This window comes from Nesoenas mayeri (assembly GCF_963082525.1).
Source record: "Nesoenas mayeri genome assembly, chromosome: 8".
NCBI classification, from domain to species: Eukaryota; Metazoa; Chordata; class Aves; order Columbiformes; family Columbidae; genus Nesoenas; species Nesoenas mayeri.
The window spans coordinates 26,545,446-26,571,421 of NC_137554.1; the positions used below are offsets into that span (position 1 = coordinate 26,545,446).

Sequence of the window (25,976 nt, forward strand, 5' to 3'; positions counted from 1 at the left end):
GCCGGCATCCCCCACCTGCCCGGAGCCGCTCAACGGCCCGGCAGCGCCGCCATCTTGGCCGAATGCTCCCGCGAGAGACGCGGGGCGAGGGCGAGACTTCCCCGGCACCGCGAGAAGGCGTTAAGAGGCGGTGAGGTGGGGGGTTCGATACCGCCTCTCGCCCGGCCCGCATGGGCGGCCCCGGGAGGGCCGAAGCTCACAGGGGCGGGCAGGAGCCTGAGGCTCTGGTTTGGGGCTGCGGTTTGTCCTTATGCACACGCTAATATGTGTCCGGCATTTCTGGGAAAACAGCTGCTAAGAAGGACAGGGAACTGCTGGAGAGAGTCCAGTGCAGAGCCACGAAGATGATGGAGTGGAGCATCTCTCGTGTGAGGAAAGGCTGAGGGAGCTGGGGTTCTTTAGCTTGGAGGAGACTGAGGGGTGACCTCATTAATGTTTACAAATATATAAAGGGTGAGTGTCACGAGGATGGAGTCAGGCTCTTCTCGGTGACAGACAATGATAGGACAAGGGGCAATGGGTATAAACTGGAATACAGGAGGTTCCACTTAAATTTGAGAAGAAACTTCTTCACAGTGAGGGTGACAGACACTGGAACAGGCTGCCCAGGGGGGTTGTGGAGTCTCCTCTGCAGACATTCAAAACCCACCTGGACACATTCCTGTGTAACCTCATCTGGGTGTTCCTGCTCTGGCGGGGAGATTGGACTGAATTAGCTTTCGAGGTTCTTTCCAGTCCCTGACATTCTGTGATTCTGTGTGCTTGTGCTGGCAGTGCGGGCCTGCCTGGCCTCACGAGTACAGAGGCACCTCGGGGCGGGCAGCCTGCCATTCATCCCAAGGGAACTGGGTTTCCAGGGTCTCTGCTGCCCCAGACTGCACGTCCCATCCCGGAGCATCGCTGGTGCTGCAGCACAGGCTGTGCCTATGGGAAGGTGCTCCCTATTTATCCCAGCACCAGTCTAGGTGCAAAACCCACCACGGGGACTCCGCGGGGGTTCCCATCAGATTCGAGGTGGATCCAGGAGCGTCTTGGTTTGAGGTTTAGTTACACGACTGTACAGACAACAGTGTATGTTGTGTGTGCTGTGGCATGCCAGAGGTGTAAGCAAACCACACAACAGCGTAATAAGTGACATGAGCCAATTCCCTTTGTTTGCTAGGGGAGCAGAAGCTCCAGGTCGCTTCCCAGGTCACAAAAGGTCAAGGGATTTCTCAACATGGCCTCAAGGCAGCGTTCCCACATCTCTGCCCGTGCTCCCGAGAATCCCTTGTGAGCCAAGAAACAGGCTAATGCCGTTGTGCACAAAACGTCGCCTGGTCCCTTCACTGTACACCCGTGTCCTTTGCGTGGCTGTTTCATTCACCAAAGGAAAGGGAAATGAAAGGAAACCGACCCAGTGTGATGAATGACTGTGAAACGAGACGTTGTGTGGAGAATGACGGGACCTGTAGCAGTGTTCTTCCTCAAAAGCACGTGCCAGGAAATGATGAGACAGTTGCCCTGTCCTTACATCAGCCCTTGCAGATGATTACCATCTTATAAAGCAACTGCATTAGGTCCAGAGCTTCCAGATTTCCGTAAAAGAGCTCCTCTTCAGTACTAGTTCTGCAAGGATCTACTTACAATTGTACAATGAATCATTAAAATAAAAAGGATGGTGTCAAATTCTAGGTAAACTGGATTTTTGACTAATAGGTCCAGGGACAACAACCTACAAGTCAGGAGAGTTAGATCTGCAGTGGCGAAAGAACTGCCTTTGTGTGTGACCTCTTTCTTTACCTGGTTTGCATCATCTCTCATACTAAGTGGCTAAGAAGAATTCTAGGTGGAGATGGAAGCTATGAAATATGATTTCTGTGCCTGCTGTCTTCTGCATGACAGCACAGCTGCTTCCCGCACAGCTACTTACAATCCTAAGGTGGATTTTTAAGTAATACAAGGGGGAAAAAAAATGTCACCTTTGCTTTGTACTTCACTGGTCTTTCTGACAAGATTTTTCTGGCTCTTCTTGTTTTTAGAGAAAATTAAAAGCCATTTACTAACAGTATTTGAGAGGCTGACACTGTTGGAAACCCTGATGTCTCTTATCTGTTCTCCAGTGCTGGACAACAGGCTGTTTGCCCTGGTGCCGTGCTGGAAACATCGGGTTTTAGCTGATGTTGGAAGCTTCATGTTGCATTTTTAATTACTGGAGGCCAGCTAAGAGGAGACAGAGGCATGAAGTCACTGTTTACCAGCTTATTATGGAGTCCCTTATTCAACCCAAAAACAGAAGGAACACATTACTAATAGGAACTGCCCTGTGAAAACTGGCATTTGTGGTGAATCCAGGTGGTGAATCTGGGACTATTTTGAGTAATTATTACATACCTACAAATACATGAGAATGTTTTTTTTTTAACTATCTAACAACACAACTTTGTCTTGGTTATATTCTCCATCTTCTCAAATTACTTAAATCGCTCTCTTCCAAGCACTAGGCTGTTTAGATAAAAGCAGCAGGATCAGGTATTGTGGCAACATGGAACTGCATTTTCTACAGTTTCTGGGCTGTGAGTCTTTGGAAACTTCACTTAGGGAGTTCCTCAATCAGGAAATAAATAATGGGGGAGTAATTTCTCATGGGTGGATTCCTCCAGGGAGGATGCTGACTTCTTCAGTATAGAAATGAATAGGTCAAAAAATAGAGAGGAATAAAAGACTAAATTTGTACAAAACCCGAAGGTAGGCAGTAAATGAAAATGATATACTGTAAGTGTGCATCTGCATTTATTCTAGCTGTAAATCTAACAATAACATTTAAACTCATAAAGAATACCTAATAGAATATTGAAAGCACCCGAGTATAGAGAAATGCTCTCTGGTTGCCTTTTTCCTTATTTCCACAAGGCAAAACAAAAATAAATGAGGTGCTGGAGGACAGCGAATGGAATTTGCCAGCCCTGGAGAAATTAACATCTGCTTCTCCCAGGCATTCAGAATGAGTGGCTGGAGAGATGCTGGACAGCAACACATTTGTCAAAGTGACAAAGGACACTTACGGAAATTAACAGGAAAAAATAGGTAAGAAATTTGAAGACACTGTAGCCTCAATGGCTTCTGTTCAAGGGGAAGTATTAATTCTCTTTTCAACTGGTGCTGTCCTGAAGCACTTCAGAAATGTCTATATCTTCTTATTAAAAAGAAAAGAAAAAAACCACAAGCTGTTTACTCAGTTGCTCAGATGAAGCCGTGGGACTAGTTCCTTTTTGTGAAGTGCTTCAGCAGCCAGTTGTGGGGATATGGGGGTGAGGAGCTGTGTCCTTACGGGCAGGACAACCTCCTCCAGGAACAGCCACCAAACCTGCCATGGGCTGCACGGATCACCACAAGGAGAAACCCAGAGAGAGGAAGAAATTTTGTATGACAATAATTCCATTTTCCCCTTGGTCTCAGCTTGATTGTCATGAATGTCATGATACAGGTTATTATAAAAAGAAAGCGTACATGTTATGATACTGAACTGGCCACCTGAAACTTTGTGCCTTGGTGCCCTAGTGGGACGGTGGGTTCCAAGCAAAGCTTTGCCCGTGGGATCCATGCAGATGTTTCCCACTGATTTGTCACTGCAGGATTCAATTCTGCCACCCTAAACTTCAGGGTTCTACTACTTGCTGAGGCTGAAAAACGGACTTGAGAATTATCAGCGTGTTTCTTCTACTTAGATCCAGTTTTGCTCTAAATACACCTGCAGATGCAGTGACAATTATTTCAAATTCAGCCTGAAATGTAAGAGGAGAAGGTGTGTTAGGAAAAGGCCTCTCACCGTCTGCATCTGTGTGACCACGGGCAAACGTCGGGCTGGCAGCCTCAGGTGCAGCGGTAGGAGGAAGCCGTTCCCCGGGGATCGCTCGGTGGGGCCACCGGGCCCCTTGTCACTGGTCACTTATCCCCTGTCCCCAGGTCCGGCGCCTTCCCGCCATTTCTCCTCCCGCCCGCAGCGCGCTGCAGTCCGGCGGCGCCCCCCTGCGGGCGGGCGGTGCCACAGCGGGACGCCGCTCCCTGCCCTGCGGCGCGGGCCCCGCCCAGCCCCGCCCCAGCCAATGAGGGACACCACCCTGCCCCGCCCCAGCCAATGAGAGGCGGCGCTGAGGCCCCGCCCCCGCCGGGCCCCTCGGGGCGGGGCAGCGGCTGTGCCTGAGGTGGCGGCGGCGGCGGCGGCGATATCAGCGGCGGCAGCAGCAGAAGCAGCAGCAGTAGGAGCAGCTGCAGCTGCAGCTGGAGTGTGGCCATGGAGCTGGGCGGGTCGGCCGGTTTTCTGCCGCCTTTCGCGCACTTCGCCACGCAGGCCATCCACGCCGGGCAGGAGCCCGAGCAGTGGCGCTCGGCCGCCGTGGTGCCGCCCATCTCCCTCTCTACCACCTTCAAGCAGCAGGCTCCCGGGCAGCACGCGGTGAGTGCGTCCGGAGCCCCGGTCCGGCCGTGTCCGGGGGGCTCCGGGGGCGGAGGACGGCAGCGGGGGGTGCGGCCCGGCCTGGCGGGCTGTCCATGGAGCTCCGGGGGGGCGGCAGGCCCGGGAAGGGGAGGGGGCTCCCGCTTTGCCACGTGTGGAGATATTTTCCCTCGTCCTACCTCCTGCAAAAAAACCCAAGCATCTTTTTTCCTCTCGGACGCGTGGTTTGCATGCAGCTGGAGCCTTTCTTGAAGACCGTGTGATAACAAAGCTTTACTTTGCTGCAGGGCCCGGGCAGAACACATTGTCTCATTTATATGTATTCTGTAAGAGGCTGCTTTAGTTGTCCTTCAAGACCCAATGAATATTTCATAGATATTCAGTGGATGTATTGTAGAAAAGTGCTGGAAGTGTTTGCATTGAACTATCATGAAGTTTCTAATGGGTACCATGTGCGTGTGAGGGAAATGACTCAAATTTGCAGTTCATAAAGCAGTATTTGTTCCAAACTCAAGGTCTGGATGTCACACTGCTGATTGGGCAACAGGAATTTGCCTTGTGATCTTTGATTCCACACAAAATCACTTAGAAGCGTTCCCAGTGTTGTGTGTGAGTCGGTGTCTGTGTTAGAAGATCACAGGAGTCACACTGCTGTGTCCGTGTGCTGATCAGAGTCACCACATCCTGCTGGAAGCTCTGAGACTGGGCTGCTGGATTCCTCAGTGTGATGAAGTTGTCATTAGACAGAAATCCTGAAAGTACGTGAACACCAGGGTGCTTAGCGGGGTTCTCTCTTTAGCAAGTGCATCCATGCATGTATAAGAATTTTTTTTCTCCTTACATTTTCTCAGTAGTCACATAAGAGCCTGATTGCACTGCAGCGTGGAACTTGGCCTGATTGTGTGCTAGGGAAAGGTCTGAGCATTCAGGAGCTCTTGGGTACAGGTTGGCACTGACTAGTGCCCTGTAGTATCTTTCACACCAGAGCATTGCAGAGATGGGACACATTCTTCCTGCTAACGTAAGACTGAGTGGACTGTGTCAGAGCAAGGCCTTTTCCCCACCAGTGACAAGAGATGGATATCTAGGAAAAAACAGGAGAGCATGGCTGGCAGTGTGATAACTGCCCCCTGTGCACCTTGAGAGACCATTTCCAGGTTGAGGATGCCTGATGGCATGTTGTGTACAGCAGCCTGATGCAGCCAGAAAACCAGCCCGCTGTTCTTGGAGGAGGGCAATGTGAGCCAGGGCTTTTTAAGGAACCCATGGCTATTATCGTATGAAGCTTTTTTGATGCTCTCTCTTAAGATCTGTTTGTTTCTTGCTTTCCCAATAGGGTTATGAATACAGCCGGAGTGGAAACCCTACCCGGAATTGCCTGGAGAAGGCTGTGGCGATGCTAGATGGAGCTAAATATTGTAAGTAATTAATAGGTTCCTCAAGCAAGATGTCAGCACATGTGTCTCCTGACAGTGCCTACAGCAGGCATGGCGAGGGGAGCAGGGACACAGCAGCAGTTGTGTCACAACCAGGCTTTCCCAGGCGCTGGCTGCTGGCGATGGGCAAAAGCAGCCTTGTGGTGTGAAAGAGTCCAATGCTTCTTGTTCAGGAAAGCCCAGCTCAATCACTGGACTTTCTGTAGCAGCTTTGCTTCGTCATGCTGCATTTGATGCCTGAGCTGAACTGAATCCATCCCATGTAGCAGTGCTGAGTGCAGGAAGGAGTGGGAGCTGCTGTTACCGGACGGTGTTACCCATGCTCATCCTGGCTTCCATCCCACATGGAATCCAGCTGCTGCTTTTACTGAATCCACGTAACCAGAGAGATAGCGTGAGTGAGAGTGACAGAACAGGTTCTTTTGAAAAGTAAAGTGAGGAAAGCTACGTCAGGTTTGACAAGGTTGTATCACATTAAAATACAGTTTGTCTGCCACTTACTCTTTTCTGTTTTAGGTTTAGCTTATGCTTCTGGCTTAGCTGCTACTTTGAATATTACTCACCTCCTAAAGGCAGGGGATACGATTATCTGCATGGATGACGTCTATGGAGGTATGCAAAGCACAAGCATAGTTTTGATCTTCATTGTGCAAATGATTCAGTGTACCTATTTGTGTTTCTTGTGAACTTTCCAAATTTCTCATGTGGGACCTTATTTTTCTGTAAAGTCTTTTCACTTCATGAAAACACAGAACCCTCCTGTTTGATTTGGTGGTAGAAATTAGAATACTGAATGATTCTGTGGCACAGAATTTAAAGGTTCAAAAAATATAGTTAACTAGTAATATATGCTTGAATGAGGGGAAAATAACAACATGGTAGCTTCACACAGACTTGTTTGCAGAGCAGGGCATTCTGCTCTCCAATGTAACACAGCTTTCCAGCTTCTGGTATTTCAACTATTACTTCCCTAGGCTTGACCCTTTACCAACCAGGATTTTATCTGGACTGTTTCAGACAACTATTCTGTCATTTTACCTGAAAGCACAACTTGCATCTGTTATGCCCGTGTCTTCTGAATGCATCAGCAATGCTGCAGTCCACTATTAGGTTTTGATCTTACACAGTTATTTTTTTATCCATTCCTCAAGAAACTCCCCAATAGCAAGTGGAGTGCAGCCACCTCTGCCCAAGTCCTTCAAAAGGCCAATGCCACCCTAAAGTCCTTAATCAGGAAATCTGCCAGAATATGCTGTGACAGTCAGTGTCCTGGGTGCCCCACTCCTGCATTTCATTGCTCAACAAAACTTGCCGTCTCCTCTTGTCTCCCTCTGTCTGCTTCAAGGCCTTGGCACAAAGAGATCAAACCTGCTCTGTTTTCAAATGAAGGTTAGAGAAGTCAGTGACAGGTAGTGTTTTCCCAAGCAATAGCTGGGAAACCTTTTAGCAAGAGTAGTCACCTTTCCCATTGCTAGGAGTGATTACTGTTTGCCAGTCAGTTCTCTGTGCTTATGCACATCAAATATAAATATACACATTTGCTTTTAGTGTCTTGGTTCTGTCGTGCCAGATAGCTCTTCAGCAAAGTCCATCTGGAGCTGATCGGAGTGGAGACAGCAGGAATCCCTGCTGGCAATCTGCTCCTTTCATCCATGGCCCTCTCACCATGGAACTTCAAAGTCATTTGACCAAAGCATATTATCAGTTCCTCACTTCAGAAAGGCCCGTTTTTCAAGCAAAACCAGTTCGGCCACTCATTAAATCCTCAGCCTGTAGTGGTTTCTGCAGAAATTAATTTCACTGTTTCTTCCCTGAAATTTCTCGTACTTTTGTTGCAAAGGAAGCAGCTTCCTCACACAGCCTCATTCAGCAGAGCTCGCACCCTGTGACATGGTACGTCTGCACATCTGTGGCCAGCGTGTGTTCAGCCTCTCTCTCTCTCCCCTCAGATATTCAGGACTCTTTGTCCCCAAAGTCCCTGCTTGATTTTGTCACGGCCTCTGCTCTTCTGGCTGTTCCTCCTTGTCTTTCCTGCTCACGTTCGCACACACTGTGCCCGGTCCTTGCTCAGCCACCTCCTGCCCGTGCTGACTTCTTGCTGTGTGGGGTTTACTCCTCCATGCTTGCCCTGGGCAGCCTTTTGTACTTCAACCCCGTAGTACCAACCTTTGGGTGACTGGGCACCGGCATGTGTCCCTGCTTCCTGGAGGATACACTTTGGGAAGCTTCTTTTTTGTGAAAAGCCTAGTTGGATTGTAAAGCTGTGTTGTGCTTGCTAACTCAAATGAGCCTACAGTATTTGAGTTTGTCAGAAAAACAGTAAAAGAAAGTGAAAAGCTCTCCAAGGCAAAGCTGGAAGTTCTGTTGCCTGGGATGTGTTGAAGAGATGCTGAGTTTTGGGAGGCATAAAGAGGAGCTGTAGGTAGTTGACACATCTGAATTCTGATCTGCTGCTGTAACTTCTTAAAAGGGCTGCTTGAAGTGTCACCTCTCATTCCCTTCTATGTCTTTTTTTTCAGCGTGCTATTATTAAAAGTAGGTAAGGCTTTCCTGTGGTTTTTATTGGTAAAGTTGACAGCCTATGTGAAAATGTCCCATGCTTGAGTGAGCTTCTTACAGCGCAAAATAGTATATAGGTTATTGTAGAAATAAAAGTGTTTCCTTAAGAAAAATAAATATCATTCACACTTAGTGTTCAGCACCCAGAATCCTACCCTGCGTGTACTGTGACTTTATGGCTAGACAGCAAACTGGTGTTCTGCGTGAGTAAATCTTAAATAACCTTGGCAGAAAGACGTAATGAATTAATTTTTAATCCAGGCAGTGTTGCCAGATAGCCAGTAGGTTGCTGTCTAGTGATCAACTGGTTGCTTCTGGTTTCTTCTTTGAATCTTTCAAATGAAAGGCTTCAAAGGCACGAAGGAAGGAAGTAATCACTTTTTAATCTTCCTCACTACAAGCTTATTTAATGGAATGATAAGAAACACACAGTAGCTGGAATCTTTCCCTTGATTCTTCCTCTCCCAAATTCTCAATTAAGTTTATTAAATAGAAAAAAATAGTTTAAAAGATGTGGTGGAAAAAAAGTTACTACAAGTGGGATGGGGGAAAGGGGATCTCAAAGCTGGAACCACACGGGTGGAGGGAAAGGTAGAGGCTGGCAAACTAAAAGAGGTCTGTTTACTTCTCCAGTAAATAAAACCCTGAACAGCTGTTAATTGAAAGTATGTCATACATCACTCTGGTTCTATATTCCCATTGTTACTTTTCTGTGATGTTAAAAACTACAGCAATATTTAAACTTTTTAGAAATAACAGAATATTAATGTGCCATTTATGATGTACAACATAAAGCTGTACCCTCCTGACTTTCTGTGCGTGTGTACAAGAGGCTGGAGATCGGTGAAGGAAAGTTAAGGAAATAGTTTCATTTTGTGTCTCTGATTTTTTGTTTTGTTTGGGGTTTTTTAGGCACAAACAGATATTTCAGGAAAGTAGCCATGAAGATGGGTTTGAATGTAGTTTTTGTTGACTGTGCAAAAATTGAATGCCTGGAAGCTGCGATTACACCGGAGACCAAGGTAGCGGAGAGGGAAATTGCTGAACTTGCTTGTTTAACGTTGTTAAATAATTTCATTGTTGCTCCTGTTGTATTGGGTGTATGTGTGAAGCGGAGGGGGCTGCAGTGGCCTCTGCGGGAACAGCTGGGTCCAACACATCCCTGCTACAAGCCACTTGGTGACGTTCATGGTGTCTCATTGAAAACATTTTAAAAAGGTCTCCTTCTGATGTAGTTTTCAAAAGCTTTGATGTTCTTCCCATGTTTTTTGTGGAGAATATCACCTCTTCCAAGAAACCTCACCTTTCGTCAGTGAGGACACAATATCCACTCTGCAAACCTATGCAGGAAGCTGACACTCCATGTGCTAACATTTAGAAGCACTTATAACATACACACAGACCATCACCAGCATTGTAAAGTGTCTAAATGGTTCTTTCCGTGTTGAATTACTGCAGCTCGTTTGGATTGAAACGCCGACCAACCCCATGCTGAAGGTCATTGACATCCAGGCCTGCGCAGATGTTGTACATAAGCATAAAGATGTTCTTCTAGTGGTAGACAACACCTTCATGTCTGCGTATTTCCAGGTGAGCACTCGGTTTGCTTGCAATTACCCCGTTATTTCAGTGTCTTTGAAGGTACATTTTTAAAATGGAAGCACCCCCACGGAACTGTGGTTTTGTGTTGTGCATTGTAAAATTTCTTGTTCTGTTTCTAAACACAACCCATGTGCTGCTGTTGTTTCCATTAGTAAAGGTGATATGCAGGGTATGTTATATCTGACTGGATACCAGTATGGCAGCAGCAGAACCAGTATAGCTCACCAGTCAAGTAAACACATTGAGTCAATGGAGAGAATGGCTTCTCTGTCATCCAGAAGTCATAGTTTTTAGTTCTCACTGATGGAAATCATAGCAGGCCTGTTATAAAGTGTCCTGTTTACCGACTGTGGCCTTTTTATACCTATTCCTTTGTATATGCTGTTTATGATCTCTTATGAACCACTTGAGGTACTAAAAAGGCAGTGTAAGAAAAACTTAAAACAAGTAAACTGTGTTAACTTTATCTTTTAGACATTGAAGTTACCTTTTCTTGTGTATTTTGATGAATGTGTGGCTCAGAAGTTTATAATTTTGATCTCAAACAACTGACATAACTTTTCTGATTTTATAACTTGGATGCGTGAAGACAGTTTTTTCAAGTTCTAAAAATGCTTTGAAATAATAAACTTCAAAGTCTCATTCATCTTAATATGGGCTAGAAATATTTGTACATATTTTCCAGGAAACCAAGCTAATCCCTAGTCTTTCAGGTCTAAAGTAAAACTTCTTTATGCGTGCAACAGGCAAGGTGTCTTTGTTAAGGGTACAGAGATCTTTATAAATTAAGAGAGCTTTACAGAAAGTGTTAGTGCTTAGCTAAAGCAGCACTGGAGTTTGTCTTGTACATACCAAAGGCTTGATGATTTTCCCCTTACCATGTATATTATTTCAGAAAGACGTATGTGAAAGAAGTGAGTATCTGGATATATGAGCTAGTTAATGTATCTGTTACTGGCCTGGTGCTAAAAGAGAGCCAGTTGTAATGATTAATTCCTGTAAGTATAATAGGGAGTGTCTTTAAAGGCCTCCAGACTGCTGCTGATACACTGTACTAAGAAGATCATAATTTTAGAGTGATTTATATGGCAATATTGGATGTAGAAGGCACTGGTGTTTATGCTGCCATTCTCCTGGCTGTGCATTGGAAATGCGGATCAGGAATGCACATCATCCACCTTCCTTCAATTGCCATCTGTGTTTGGCCTGGCAGCAGCAGGCTTTTATTCTACATCTGCTTGCTTTGTTACCTTTTAACACATTGCTACACTTCAGTCTTTATAATATGTTTATATTATGTGTGAAACCTTTTACTTAGTGACTGATTAAAACCAATCTATTGTTCATTACTTCTTGCCCGTCAAGATCTTAGTTTGCCTCTCAGCTTTAAAAGGCTCCTGGGCAGAAAGCTGGAGGTTGGGGCAGAGCCCTGGCCAACAAAACCCTTTGCACTTTCTGCAGCTTTTCAGCTGTTTTTTTGGTGCATTGTCATCAGTCCTGGTATCTAGAAAACAATGCAATTTTTTTTTTTTGCTTTGCAAACTGTGTTGAGGTCTTCATTTTCAAAGGAAATACACTTTAGAGTAAATAACCATTACTTATTCCTGCCTCAACTAAGCAATGAAACTATTTTTGTCACCAATATGAACAGGCTGTATGTTGAAGGTACTTAATCACTCCTCTTCCTGAAGCCGATGGGAATTATACCAGGGCTTTTAAATCAGATTCTATCATGGGTTATTTTTATTGTGCCTATCTTGAATTCAGAGTGCTTTCCTGTACTATTGTTCTTGTCACATACTCTATCTTCATTCTCAGGTTTCTGTGTTTAAGGTGTTAAGTTTTGTTTTAAGTTTTTGTGTGGTTTTGGTTTTTTTTTTTAGTATCTCCATCTATTGTTATTCTGTGTTTGATCACAGCCTGTCTGGATAGCTTGCAATGAACCAGAGTGCACAAAAGCTTTAATCAGACTTATTATTTTCATTTCCTTTCAGCGTCCTTTATCCCTGGGGGCTGATATTTGTATGTATTCTGCAACCAAGTACATGAACGGTGAGTTTCTGAGTTGAACACAACTCAGACTGGCTGTTTAAAAGCCATCCTGGCTGTGGGCAGTTCACAAAAAAATCTGCCTTTTGATGCTCATGCTGCACAGGGAGATTGGCTGCAGCAATGAGAAGGGGCACAGCGTCTCAGAAAAACGGGATTTTATTTGCACTGAGACTGAGAAAATGGGGGTTCATGGCAGAACCTTGGAGCAGGTGGAGTGCTGATTTGTCCTTGTCTTCTTGCATTTTTAGGGCATAGTGATGTTGTGATGGGACTTGTTTCAGTAAACTGCGATGACCTCTATGAAAGGCTCAAATTCTTACAAAACTGTGAGTAGTCAATGTAGGAAACAGTTTAAAATGAATTGTATTTGACTACACCAGCTCATAATAAGCATGTTGCATGCACACAACTATGAAATCTATCTGGGGCTGTAGCTCAGGCATATAAATGTGCAGAAGTGTCCATGACTGGAGAGAAAGTGGTAACACTAATGTGGGAAACTTGAATTCTCTTCCCGGCCTTCCACTAGTATGTATGGTGGCCTTAAGCAAACACGATAGCTTCCAGTATCCCTCTGTGGCTTCTCTCTCAAATAAAGGCATATTATTTCTAATAAATTTAATCCTCAAGTCTTCAGCTTGTTAATTCAGCTCATTAATTGGCTTCCCATGTGTGTGAGGTGAGGAAGACAGATGGCATCAGATGTCTTTCCACTTGTCTTGTTCTAAATTTAGAAATTTAGGACGTTAGGACTGTATTTAGTTTTACTAAAAAAACAAAACAAAAAACAAAACCACATTTGTTTTATGTGGGATTTTGTTTGAATTTCTGTAGCTCTTGGAGCTGTTCCGTCTCCCTTTGACTGTTACCTGTGCAGTCGTGGTTTGAAGACCCTGCAGATCCGGATGAAGCAACACTTCCACAATGCGCTGGCTGTTGCTCGATTTCTCGAGTCAGATCCCCGGGTGCAGAAAGTCATTTTCCCAGGTAGGTTGGTGAGACTTAAGAGCAGGTGATGCCTGGATTTGGGGACTGTTGCGGTACGTGCCGTTTGTGTGCCCTTCACTTTGGGTGACTCTGGGTGAGGTGTCTCCCTCAGCGCTGGGTGAGCTAGTTACCCTTTGAAGTGACGGTAATTAACTTCAAGCGACTTCTCCAAATTTCAGGCTTGCCCTCACACCCTCAGCATGAGCTGGTCAAGCGGCAGTGTACTGGCTGTCCCGGGATGGTCACCTTTTACATTAAGGGAAATCTCGAAAATGCTGCTACTTTTCTCAGGAATTTGAAGGTAAATTCCAGTGAATACACGCTACCCCAGGGGGATTTGAGCCTGTGCTTCTGAGGGTGGTGTTGGGAGGCAGTTGGTTTTCTTGGGGTGGGGAGAGCCTTCCTCTGTTCTTGCAAAGCTCCTAAAGTCTTCTGGGTGTAACCATCTCTAAATAATAGATTATCTGTAAATGGGAGGCTAATGAGAGAGAAGAAAAGGAAGTATTTAAGTATTTATTTACACAGTAGGGTGTAGTATATATACTACAGCATTGCTTCTAATAAAGGACTTGCATGCCAGCTTTTTGCAAAAATACCTGTAGTAGTTGAAAGCAGAGAAGCTGTGGCTGGTGTAATACTGATGTAATATTTCAAAGTCCTCATCAGGAGAAAAACCTGTTGAGAAACGACATGAATCATGAAGCAGAGGAGGACTCCCTCAGTTTGGAGAATAAGTGGTTGTTTTACCTAAACCATAAGTTTTTGCTTTTGTCTTTGTAACGTGTTCACTCCACCTCTACCCTTGAATGTGTTTGCTAGTCTCAATCTCTGGTTAATTTGCAGCCTGCTCTTGTGTGTTTGCTGTTTTGTTCTTGGAAAAACAAATCAGTAATAATGGACAAGGATAAATTAGAGCTTCCTTCTCCTCCCTATCTTACTTGCTTTGCCAGCTAGTGTCATCAGCTGAAAATGAATCTGCTGAAAACATGATTTTCCCACAAAATATTCTTTTACAAGAGAGCGAACATTTAATCCTGGCACAGGAGATCTACCAGCTTTCACAAAAAGCATCACAAATTGCATTCCAGGAGTAGTCGTCCCTTATGAGTATATTCACTTCAGCCATCTGACTTGGCTAAGTGTCTATTTGTAACAAAGTTGGTACAAAAGTAAAGCTGTTCCCTTAAACCAGGCTGAGAAGAGGATTCTCTGGTTGACAGCTTTAGTTGTTTGGCTGTGCGGTTTTTGGGTTTTTTTTAAAGGGGAAAAAAATGTCAATATGAGCAGAGAAATGTTGAGGACAGTAAGAGCATCTGCAGCAGACAAATGGTGAATCCCTGTGTGAGTGCAGCTGGCTCTAGAGACCCTTTTTGTCATCCCAGAATATACATCCGTAATTCAAAGAGCGATGCTAAAAAAACCCTCAGCAATGCTCAAAGAAGAGCACGTAAGGATGGGATATAATCGACTCAACCTGGACTGAGATGTTTGAGATCTCGCTGTGTACAGGCGCCTGCTCTGTCCATCCTCTGAGCAGAGTGTATTCTCTGCTGGTGCCCAGGCAGAACCTGCTCCTCGTGTTGAGCATTTTCCTTCTGCTCTTCCGCCTTCACTGCCCTTACATTGCGCTGTCAGAACCACTCCTGAGCTAATCCAGTTTTTCACCAGCACCTCTTCAGACCCTTTTCAGGACAAGCCTATTCTATATCTTAATAGCTCTTACTTGTTAAATGTACACTTATATTTTTTCCCTAACTACAGCTAACACCTTTTATAACATTTATTTTAGAAAAAACTTAGAAAAACCAACAAACACACCACTAAACTTTCCTTTTTCCTTATCTGTCTCTTTCTAAACATTCATAACATTGCACTTCTTATATTAACTTCTATTTGTTTTTTCCCTGTAGGTTTTTGCACTGGCTGAGAGTCTGGGTGGTTATGAAAGCCTAGCAGAGCATCCGTAAGTCATTCTTCATCTTAAAACTCTAAAAAAGCTGCAGAGTGGCAAAAAAGTTTCTGATCAATTTCTATGGGAGTTATAAATTTTTTTCTAGTACGTAAAACTAAGATATTTTGCATATAATTGAGACTCAAGGATAGTACATTGTGTTAACACAAAAACCGGTGGCTAGTCCAGAAATGAGTATGGCTTTTGTGAAGATAAGAATGCAATGATGAAAGAATTTGCACAGTTTCGTGATTTAACTGGGAGACTGAGCCACAATTCGTTGCTGTGATAATAAATCCAAGAAATCAGTGTGCGTTGGAATAAGTGGCATTGAGCAGATTTGGTGACACTTGAGGAATGAGCTCTGCTGTTCTGCCAGCTCACACAAGGGGGCATGGTCAGCACGCCGCACAAACTGCAGCTGTCTCCAGGCCAGGGAGATTTTGTGGGGATTTTAGTAACACTTAGTTGCCTCTATCTAGGTTAAAAGGCTAAAAATAGGACTTTCATGGAATTAAATTATTTTACTGAAGCCCAGTTTGCTTTTCAAAAAAAGATACATGGAAAGTTATGGCTAAACTTGGATGCTAAATCACTTCAGTTACTCATTCTAGAACACCAGATCTCAAAACACTCCAGCAGCTGGCAGTAATTGCTAACTGGTGGACATCAATGAGCATATGGGGGAAATACAATAATAATAATAATAGCTTCTTACCTATATTGTCCATAGCTGGAGAGAATAAATTCTTCAATGTAAGTAGTACAATTTGACAAGTGATCTGAGAAACCAGAAGTGAAAAAAAAAACAAACCTCTGGAGATTGTATACTATAGCTCTTTCTCCACATGCTTAAAGCAGAGCTTTTAGGTACTCCTTTTTAGAAAAAAAAATATGAATGGAAGAAGAATAGGATTTTTTTTTCTTCTTTTTTTTTCTAGACTGTTAAGTATCCAATTTTTATTCATCCTTTGTATCCTGGAAATACTGTACTGAAATGCTGGGAGATGCAAGTCACTGACATCTCTGCAGTTCCCATAATTTACAGTAACCAATGATACAATTTCTTTCCATCTGTGGCTTAACCAGCAGGTGGTACACAAAAGGTGCAAAATCTTCATGGAGTTTCAGGGGAAGCTGACAGGAAACCAATTTGTTTGGTCTTTGCCGATAAAAGTAAGAACTTCTTAGAAAAAAGGCTATTTTTTCCCCCCAGGGCCATCATGACTCACTCTTCAGTGCCTGAAGAAGATAGAGAAGCTCTTGGAATCAGCGATACATTAATTCGCCTGTCAGTTGGTTTGGAAGATGAAGAAGATTTACTGGAAGACCTCGATCAGGCTCTGAAAGCTGCAGTAAGTGGGTTGTTATCTTAGTACCATCACTCTCAAAATATTTTTCCCTCTAGTCCTCTGCCTTTCTTGCTAAACTGTCTGCTGGTAATTCTTCCCTCACTTCATTTTTACAATACTCAGAAGCGTGCCTTGCAGAGGGCAGGCTGGGTTTGAAAGCTTTCCTAGTCAGTGTCTCTTTTCAGTGAGGTTTACAGTCCTTGCCAGTCAGGGTTTGAATTTACATGGATTTCTGTAGCAGACGGGATGTTCTGGCATCTGAGTGATGGCTGGAGGCTGAGGGGAGGCTTGTACAGGCATTACAGTGCTTAGTGCGCTGCAGATTTTTCATGTCACAGTTTTAGAAAGGGTTGAAATGTATTCAGGGGCTTTAAGAAAAGAACTACCAGACAGTCTAATATTTGAGTAAAGGTAATTTGTTTATAAGCACTACTTCTACTCCTTTACTCAGAGTTCTCTATTTCAGACAATGGATTAAAATTGTTCTTTATGTGTGGTAATTAATGTGATGCCATGTAGTGACTCTTTTTCTCATGGCAGGTTTACCTAAAATATGCGATGTGTAGGTGTGTTTGTGTATAAGCATATATACATGCTTATGTGCAGGGGAGAGCTTTGTGCTGTGCCTCACATGGGATGATGCTGGAACTGAAGGAATAATGAGGGGTTTTAATGAGGGGTTTTAATGACCTTTTTTTTAATCACCTTTTTTAAAATCACCTCTTTTTCTCTTTTTTTTTTTTTTTTTTACTGTAAGGAATTAGTCATACCTGAAAATTCAATATAAAGCATGGGCACTTGACTTTGAGCCGGTACATCAGTCTGATCCCTTTTGGTGACTTGCTGTTTGATGTGCCAGCATTTGATTGCAGGATATGCCATGTCATACTGTACTCTGGATTTATCTCGCTTTGACTTGCCAAGGGCATTGCCAATGTCTCTGGTTTCTGCAACCTTTCTTTCCAACCTGCATAAATATAATTACGTTTTGGGGGGAGGAAGGAGAATTTCCTGCTGCTCCTGGCAGCCACAGAGACCAGAGGTACAGGATGGCCACAAGCAACATGCCAGCCGGTCCTTTCCGATGCTGCTGGAGATCCCAGGACATCCGCTGCTCAGGGATGCGTACGAGATCTCTGGATCTTGTGGCAAGCTCAGCTTTTGTCCTCAGGAACTGCCAACTACTGTCACACAGTCCCATCCATGAAATCTGTTATAGTGTCTCTACAATTTTAGGTTCCTTTCTCAGGTGGCCTGTTTGCCTGGTAAAGAACTTCACTCGAAACTTTGACTTAAAAAATCTGAACCTACTCCTAGGCTGGTTGGATCTACTTTTTTTTTTGTTCAGTGATGGGGAAAATTAGCTACAGTAACTGCACATATTTGTATCTTTCTATACACCAGCACAAAGCATGAAGATAATCTAATGCTAAAATGGTTCTTATGTATGAACTTTTATAAAAAATGCGTGGTTGATATAGGTGCATAGCATAATTATCTGTCATTTTTCCTTCTCGTTGCAGTTTGCAGACCATAAGGCTTGACATTTAAGGCTGGAACTTACAACTGAACGTTGAAATGGCTGAAGAAGATGACACGAAAAGCCAAATTGCTCATGATTTTGCTTTGATTTGCCTTTGAGACTTGAAATCTGTTCAATCCAATGCTGGGCTCCCAGGAGTTCTCACTTTGTGCCGTTAGTTTGTTCTACTGGTGTGTGGCTGCACGGGGCCCATGTGTGCGGCACAGCCCCTGCTCTCGAGGGCTGTTCTCTGGAAGGCTCTGTGTTTCTGCAGTCAGCAAGTTGTGTCTGAGAGCAGCCGGGGTGCAGACCCAGGAGCATTGTCCCACTGCTCTCAGAAATTACTGTTTCTCATTAGTCATGCAAGTGCTGCAAGGGCCTTAGGACAAAAGATTGATTTCTGCTGCTAATCCTCAGGATGCACAACTAATTTTTTTCATATATTCTAATCCAACAGTCCCACTTAAATCAACAGTTTAACTTAGTTTTTTTTTTTTTAATTAGGTTGGAAATGTAGTTAAATGCCTTTTACCTGTTGATATTTTATGGAGTATTGAAGATGAAGTGAAATCCAATACCTGGTGAACATTAGGAACTTTCTAAAGAGGATTCTTTTCCTTTTTTAAAAAAAAAATCATGTGATATTAACTGTGGTAATGATTTAATATTTGGAATAAGGATCATTTTAATTAAAACACACTTTGAACTTCCCTGATGTATTGCTTGTTTTGGTGTTTGTGTATACTATGTGCATTCAAAACCAGGAGTTAAAGTGACCCTGGATTTGTTGAAATTTTCCTATAGGAAAATAATGTCATTGTTTTTACTTTTGTCAAGAAAAAAAGATATAAATTGCTTTGTGTGGTGCTGGTGCAAGCACTGAGCCAGTGTCACGGTGCATCGATCTGCACAGCATCGGAGCTCAGGCAGAGCTTTACGTGGTAAAAGCTTCCATTTCTTGTAATTAAAATCGACCATGTTTTCTATAGTGGGTCAATACAGCGTTTCAGTGTGAAGTACAGGGTACAAAGATAATCTGATCAACCTGTCCAGGTACTGTGCCTTCTGAGCAGCAAACAATTGTGTACATGGACACACAAACAGAGAAGTCTTGAATATCTAGAATGATTAAATAGAGATTAACTCTTGGGGAAACTGAGATGAAGGTGTGGGTGGTATCAAACACCTCCTTTGCTCATTTGCATTGCTGAGTATGTCATAAAAGCACCTGCAAAATGGCTAAGATGCTGCAGGGGACTGGGCTGGTTGGTGGTACAAAAATTAGGAGCTCGTGTTATTTTTTTGGAAAAGCCCACAACTGGTGCTGAAGAGCCTCAAAGGCATTGTTGTTATATGGTGTAAGCTGGCAGCTCTCCATGATCTAGTGAAAACCATCTTCTCTTTCATGGTAATATCTCTCTTAAATTTTCATTTTTGTGGTTACAGTGATTTTTGGCTGAGAGTCTGATTTAATTTGAGTCCAGAGAGGTTTTTTTTTTAGTGTCTTCACTAATGGGGATGTAATGAGTGGTGAACACGGGCAGCTTTAGCCAGGATAAACTGAAGATGAGCCTGTGTCTGTGAGGGATTGATGGGGAGACAGGGATGTCCCAGGGACCACACAGACCCTGGGGTGACCCCCCAAACTCCCCGCCGTGAAGCTACACGAGGAGAGCAGCCTACGCTTCTCCCTGACGCTGGAGATCAGAAACCAGACATCATTTTCCTTGATCAATGTTTCCAAATTAGATCACAAATGTCAAAATGAGATTTCAGTGCAATGACGGATGCAGGAGCTGCTACACTGAAGCAGCACGGGCGCCTGGTGGATGGGAGGGGGGAGAGCTGAGCCCTGAGGGGACTGAACTGTGGGTCAGGGCTGGGGGCAACAAGAAATCAACCCCAAGCAGTCCTGAGGCAGGAAGGGGTGGTGGTGAGGGGGTGAATCCTGCTGTCCCAGTGTGACCTGCAGCCTTGGTGTGGCCCCTTTTGCTGGATCAGGGCCTGAGCTCATCCAGCCTTGCCCCAGCTCAGGAAGTACTTTTCTTGCAATCAGAGAATCACAGGATGGTTTGTGTTGAAGGGCCCTTCCCAGCTCCCCAATGCCACCCCTGCCATGAGAAGGGACATCTTCACCAGCTCAGGTTGCTCAGAGCCCCGTCCAGCCTGGCCTGGGATGTCTCCAGGGATGGGGCATCCACCACCTCTCTGGGAACTGGGCCAGGCTCTCACCACCCTCAGGGGCAGCAATTTCTCCCTCATGTCCAGCCTGAATCTCCCTCCTTCAGTTTAAAACCATCACACCTTGTCCTGTCATAACAGGCACAGCAAGGTTCTGGCTGTTGAGTGCAACCTTTTGGGTTTTGGTTTAGTTCTTGTTACTCCAAAATGCTGGTTGCTGGTTACACCACAAAAGCCAATCCACAGAGCATCTCTCCGACACATGTTTCTTTTCAGTAACTGCAGCCACTGTTTCATGCTACAAGTTCCAGGTCCTGGGGTGGGAATGGTTGGTCTTTGGCTGCTTGCAAAGGGACATGAGTGTCTGGTTTCTATCAAGAGAATATCTGCCATGAAATGAATTGCTTGTGCGTTTCCTAATGCTTCGGCTGCTACCTTCTGCAGACATGAATTTCCTTTATACTGTTTATTTGCGGAAAGGACAGATGAAACTGCCAGCAGCTAAATTCTCAATGAATTGATCGATGGTTTTCGTAACACACGTGATGTTGGGCTGGAGTTGGCTGGAAGGTTTTCATCCCTGTGACAGGGGGACTGGTGTCATGCTGGACCTGCCAGAAACTGGTCTCCTTGTGGGGAGGGGTTGAAGTGAAGGGTAGGAGAACGCAACAAGTGGATTATCCATCTCAACAGAAAATAGTCCTGTGAGATCTCCTCTAAACATCCCTCCTTTCACTGATTTTCCTGGGGTCATTCCACCTGCCCCCTTTCCCGGGCTGACTCCATCACACATTTCACATACCACATTCTTTCTGCAGTTAAAAAGCTGCGTTTCATCCTTCTATTAGATTTGGCAGATGTGGATTCCGCTTGCATTACACTTCAAGGGGAATTTATTTTATTTTTTTTTTTCATTTTATGTTAAGGCCCAGATCACTCTTGTATTCAATACAGATTACACTTGTTCCTGGTAAATAATCATACAGAGCTAACTAAGCTTGAGTGCAGGAGTCAGCACCTCCCACACTCCCTCCCAGCCTCAGATTCCCCGAACTTGAGCTATTTTGGCATTGAGCGGCTGCAGTCACCATTGCAGCCTTTTGATGGAGGGCTTTCTTGTTTTCCAGCTGTCACCCAGCCAAGAGCCGGACCACATTAGTCAGAATAGTTCTTAGAAACTTCCAGCTTTTACTTACGGGGAAGTTACTGTAATTGAAATCTGCTATTTGTCATAATTGTATAAACTTGTATATATAGAAAATGTCAAGTGATACTGTGCATACTTTCCATTTCACCATTTTGCAGATCTGCAGACTGGCCCTTGCTGTCACCACCGACCGTGACACACTGAAATACGAAGATGCTTCAGAGCTGTGTCAGAGCACGGGCTGGGGAATGGCAGCTCGGGATCCTGCGGATTTATGGATTTAGTGGAGTCAAAGGCTTTAACACCAGCAAAGCAGATGCACTTGTGCCTTGGTACGGCTTCCTAACCATTGCAGTGAAACACAAAATGAGTTGGAGCCTGCTAAGTGCTTCATAATCATTTTATCTGCTTTTGTTGCGGTAGCTGAGTTGCAAATGCAGTTTTTGTTCCTTCCTTTTATCATCTTCTGTTAGGAAAATATTGATTATCTCACATCTTGCTAAAAAGCCAGGTGTTGAAAAATGGAAACAGAACTATGGTCAAACCCAGCTCCAGGTTCACAGAGATTCTCTCTGCTCATCTTTTGTCACCCCTGCACCCAGGACCACACTGCCCAGCTCATTTCCCTGCTCTAAGGGTGAGCAGAAATGGGAACAAACCTGTATTTTTTGGCAAAATGGGATTCCCAGCCGACCGGGACACTGCAGCACTGAGCTCTGTCCAGGTCGTGCAGGAGAAACAAATTCCACTTCATCTCTGCAAAGTGCAAGTCACACACAATAACAGGTCGTATCTCCTCACAGTTCACCGCTTCATTTACAGCAAGAACAAAAATCCAATAGCAATGCTTTTTAATTGAGAGTATTTGATCTATTAACAATGAAAATTAACTTGCTGATAGCACTTGAGAATGAGTATGAATTAATTACTATAGATATTGATATCTTTTAGAAATCACAAAGGATTCTGCAATCATTTCCTCTCCCTCTTTTAATTAGGTTGGTGAATAGAAATTTGGCATAAATTTCTTGCACTTGAAATGCTGAGCAAGCTGCTCTTAAAAAGCCAAAAAATCACAATTTTGGATCTTAATTCATAATTTGTTGGATCTGAAATCTGTAATTTTCAGAGGAGCACCTGCCTCTGGAGCGGGGCCACTGTCCCAGGTTATATATATACACATATATATACACATTTGACCCAAATGGATCTTCGTCAGGGTCAGCAGGAGGCGGGAGCAGGCTGAGGCCACCGGTGCTGGTGCCGTCTCAGAGGGGCTGTGGATGCAGGTGTTCCCTTCTCACTTGGTAGGAAAGTTACTGGATTTTTTAATATTTCCGTATCTGCCTGTCTTTTCAAGATGCCTATTTTGTTCTCACCCTGGCACAATTATTGACAGCATTAATTATTGGCTTTGAAAGGCTTCATGTATTTCAGAAGAGCAATATGAGATCCGAGAAGAACGAAGCAGAATTCCATTTGAGTTGGGAATATTTCCCAAGAGAGTATGTCACAGAGGCTCTGAGAATGAAGAAAATCTTTCTATTTAGATTATGTTAATAATTTATCTCTTGTCCTCTTCTAGGCTTTCTGGAGGACAGATGAACGTAAAAGGAAGTCTTTCGCTTGCACACATGGAGAAGAGCCGAACCGGATCGGTTCCAGCCACAAGTCATGTTTTCTGTTCCCAGGCTTCGTTTCGGAATCACTGTGCCCGCTTTTGTGGGTGAGTGCAGCTGAGCAGCAGTTCACAGCTAGCTTCAGTGTGAAGTTTAGATTTCAAATTTAGATAGCCAAACAAATACTTACCTGAAGTGACAAGTGTCTCAGAAACACAAATGTAGGTGCTTCTGCTTGTAGGCAAAATAGAAGAGAGAGTGACCATGAAAAGAAGCAGAGAACAGAGTAAAAGCAAAAGCAATCAGATAATCCATATCCTAAAAATTTCCCTAGATTTTAAATATTTGGCTTATCAAACCTTATTTTATCTTGTTTTTCAGGTGGGACATGGTCTGCCTGGACTTGTTTTGTTTCCTACAGGGACATGTTCTGCCCCACAGCCTTAGGTGTGAGGCTTGGCAGGAGCATCCTTGGTGCTGCTGCTGTCTCTGCAAGCACCAGCCCCGCAGGGACTATCAGAGACACAGCTCAGGTGGCAAAATTCACTGGTAAGCCCTACTGCTGAAATGTGCTATTTTTTTTCTATTGTATATGGAAACCATACCAAAGGCTATCTTTGACTTGACTTTTTTCCCCTTGGAGACAGATTTCTTGCCAGTTTGGCCACTGAGCTCAGTATAATTAGTGAAGACTCCCCCTGAGACTCCAAGAAACAAATGCCTCCATTTACAGCAAAGGTTAAATTCAATTTGCTCCATATTAAATCCATTCTTCAAAGAAAAATCCAAGTGAACACGCTGAAGGATTTTTAGCACAGAGCGTGCATTTCACGTGTCCCCATCCCCAGGGTGAGAACAGCTCTCCGCGTCCTTGGACATCTGCTGCTGTCCTATCTGGGGACAGTGTTTATCCAGCCGCACGTCTGGTCCGTGTACCTGAGGGTGTTGGGAACGGTGCCATCTGCTCCGCTGTTCTCCCCAGGGAGTTGTTCCCACCAGCTGCCCAGGTTGGGATGTGCCTGTGCTGGGAACCTGGCAGTGAGATCTGCGGGGGAGGACGGGGGCTCATTTAATCAGCTATCTGCTCTACCCTGAGTGAATAGGTGCTATTTCATTACCTATTGAGAAATGAGCTTTATTGATCCCACTAATAAAGGATATGGGGCTTTCTATTTGGAGGCTGTGAAGCAGATAACGAGGCAGCGGCTCTCCTCTGCCCTCAGATATTCAGGTACATCGCTTTCAGCACCTTGAGTGCTGACCCTTTTTGACATCAGATTTCCCCCCTCAGAAAAGACAAGGACTTCATCTCATCACAGCCCATCTCCTGCAGTCTCCTCACATGCCGTGTGCTCTCATTTACGGCTTTGCCAGCACAGCCGCGGCGGAGCATCCTCGCTGCTTTTGAGGCTCAAACCAGAGCCCTTTAATTTGACAAGCGCTGCGAGAGCTGATGAAGCTGGAGCCAGATTTAGTCCTTGCACGGTTCCTGTGGAACCAAGGGTCCTTTTGCAGTTGTATTTTGGAGCTGCTGAAAAGCCAGGGTCGGTGGCCAGCCAGTGGGCGCGTGGCTTCCATGCCTCCTGTATCCATCAGCTGTTTTTCCCTGAAGTGTGGGAATCCCCCATGATGCAGCCTTTCTCCATCCCCTTTGCTATTTTCCTGACCTTGTGTCCATCCTGCATGAGGTTTGGTAGCAACAGCAGCTCCTGAAGGGACCCCTGAACCTGGGGCCACCCTCCAGCTACCAGCAGTGGCCAGGCCGGCAGCAGGGTGGCCACGGGGCATGACACCCGGTGTGAGGATCTCTGTTTGGGGGGACACCTCAGCACTTTGTCCCCCCTGCTGCAGGGGAACCCCAACCCCAGTGTCACCTCTCCTTGCTCATGTTCTGCATGAACAAGCAGCTCCAACTACCGATGGGCTGTGCTGCCTAAGCATGTCTCAGGATGGCAACAGAAAGAGCAGCTGAAACAAGGTGGTTAAACGATTAATAAATCGCTAATGAGAGTGAGTGCAACTGTCTTGTGAGCCTCCCTGGCTCATTGATTCCGGTGAGTGAATATGTAAGGCTCCATATGATGGATGAGGCTGCTCCATTGGGGTGATGCCCCGATACCTCAAGCTGCACCCGTTGCAGCTGACAAACACCAGTGTGACAAATTATCACTGCAGATTATGTGCATTTTGCAGGGAAATCCAGGAAAGCTGATGGTGGATGGCTGGCACCCCATCAAAGCCATGTTTGGGATCCTGTTTGCGACAAGTCCCTCCACATTTGGGAAGGCATGTGCAAAGCTCGACTCTGACTTGCTCTGGCTGATTTGGGCTACAGCAGAAATTCAGCTGCCCAGGGGGTCTGGCTGTGGTGGGGACACACGAACCTTGGGCCATTGTCCCGCTCCAGGGAGCTGAGAGATGCCCTGGGCACAGGGACAGCTGTTGGGCATCATCCCAGCTGTTGGGCATCATCCCAGTTGTGTTTAGTTTTCTGACAATATTCCCTGGGTTTGCTTCTGAGAATGGATCTCATCATGCTGACAATAGCACAGTAAAAGAGTAGCTGTTAAAAAAAAAATCAGTATTTGATGTGTAACTCATTATTTCTTTACTAAGCACACATTTTAGGAAGCTTTGCTGCACCAATGGGTGGAAAGCTCTGCAGAGCCCGCTGGCTGCAAACCTGTCCTGTCCCAGTGCCTGCAGCATCCCTGCCCAGGACAGGGAAATATTCACCTGGTGGAAATGAATCCTTATCCTGGCATCTTTTATATAAAACTTCTCACGTGGATTTGTTCAGCTACATTATGCTTAAATGAGAGAGCTGTGAGTAGGAGACTCACGTAAAATCTGTTTATTGTAATCCCTCACTGTCATTTTTAAAATTAGGAGATGTTATTTCCAGTCCTTCAGTTTCCTTTGTTCTGAATCCCAGTTTATATTTTCTTTAAAAGGTTATGTTAACACACATCAAAAGCCCCACAAGTCAGTTTGCAAATTTCGCTGCCAGCCCTTAATGACCTGCTAAAAATAACATGAATGATTCATCTGCTAATCTATGGAAACGGTAGTTATTTGTTCTTGGCAGCTCTCTTGGGCTTGGTCTGGGCTCTGGGAGACGACAAGTATTAGC

General features: G+C 44.7%; 1 protein-coding gene across 1 annotated transcript; it reads left to right on the top strand.

The window, feature by feature from the left end:
• Positions 1-4,254: 4,254 nt before the first annotated feature.
• CTH (cystathionine gamma-lyase) lies at positions 4,255-18,642 on the top strand. Its single transcript, XM_080348953.1, has 12 exons — positions 4,255-4,435; positions 5,772-5,853; positions 6,388-6,483; positions 9,343-9,452; positions 9,889-10,020; positions 12,027-12,084; positions 12,333-12,410; positions 12,919-13,071; positions 13,251-13,372; positions 14,982-15,034; positions 16,239-16,377; positions 17,898-18,642. The coding sequence occupies exons 1-12, from the start codon at positions 4,274-4,276 to the stop codon at positions 17,916-17,918; spliced, it is 1,206 nt and encodes a 401-aa protein (XP_080205079.1). The 5' UTR covers positions 4,255-4,273; the 3' UTR covers positions 17,919-18,642.
• The last annotated feature ends 7,334 nt before the right edge of the window (positions 18,643-25,976 follow it).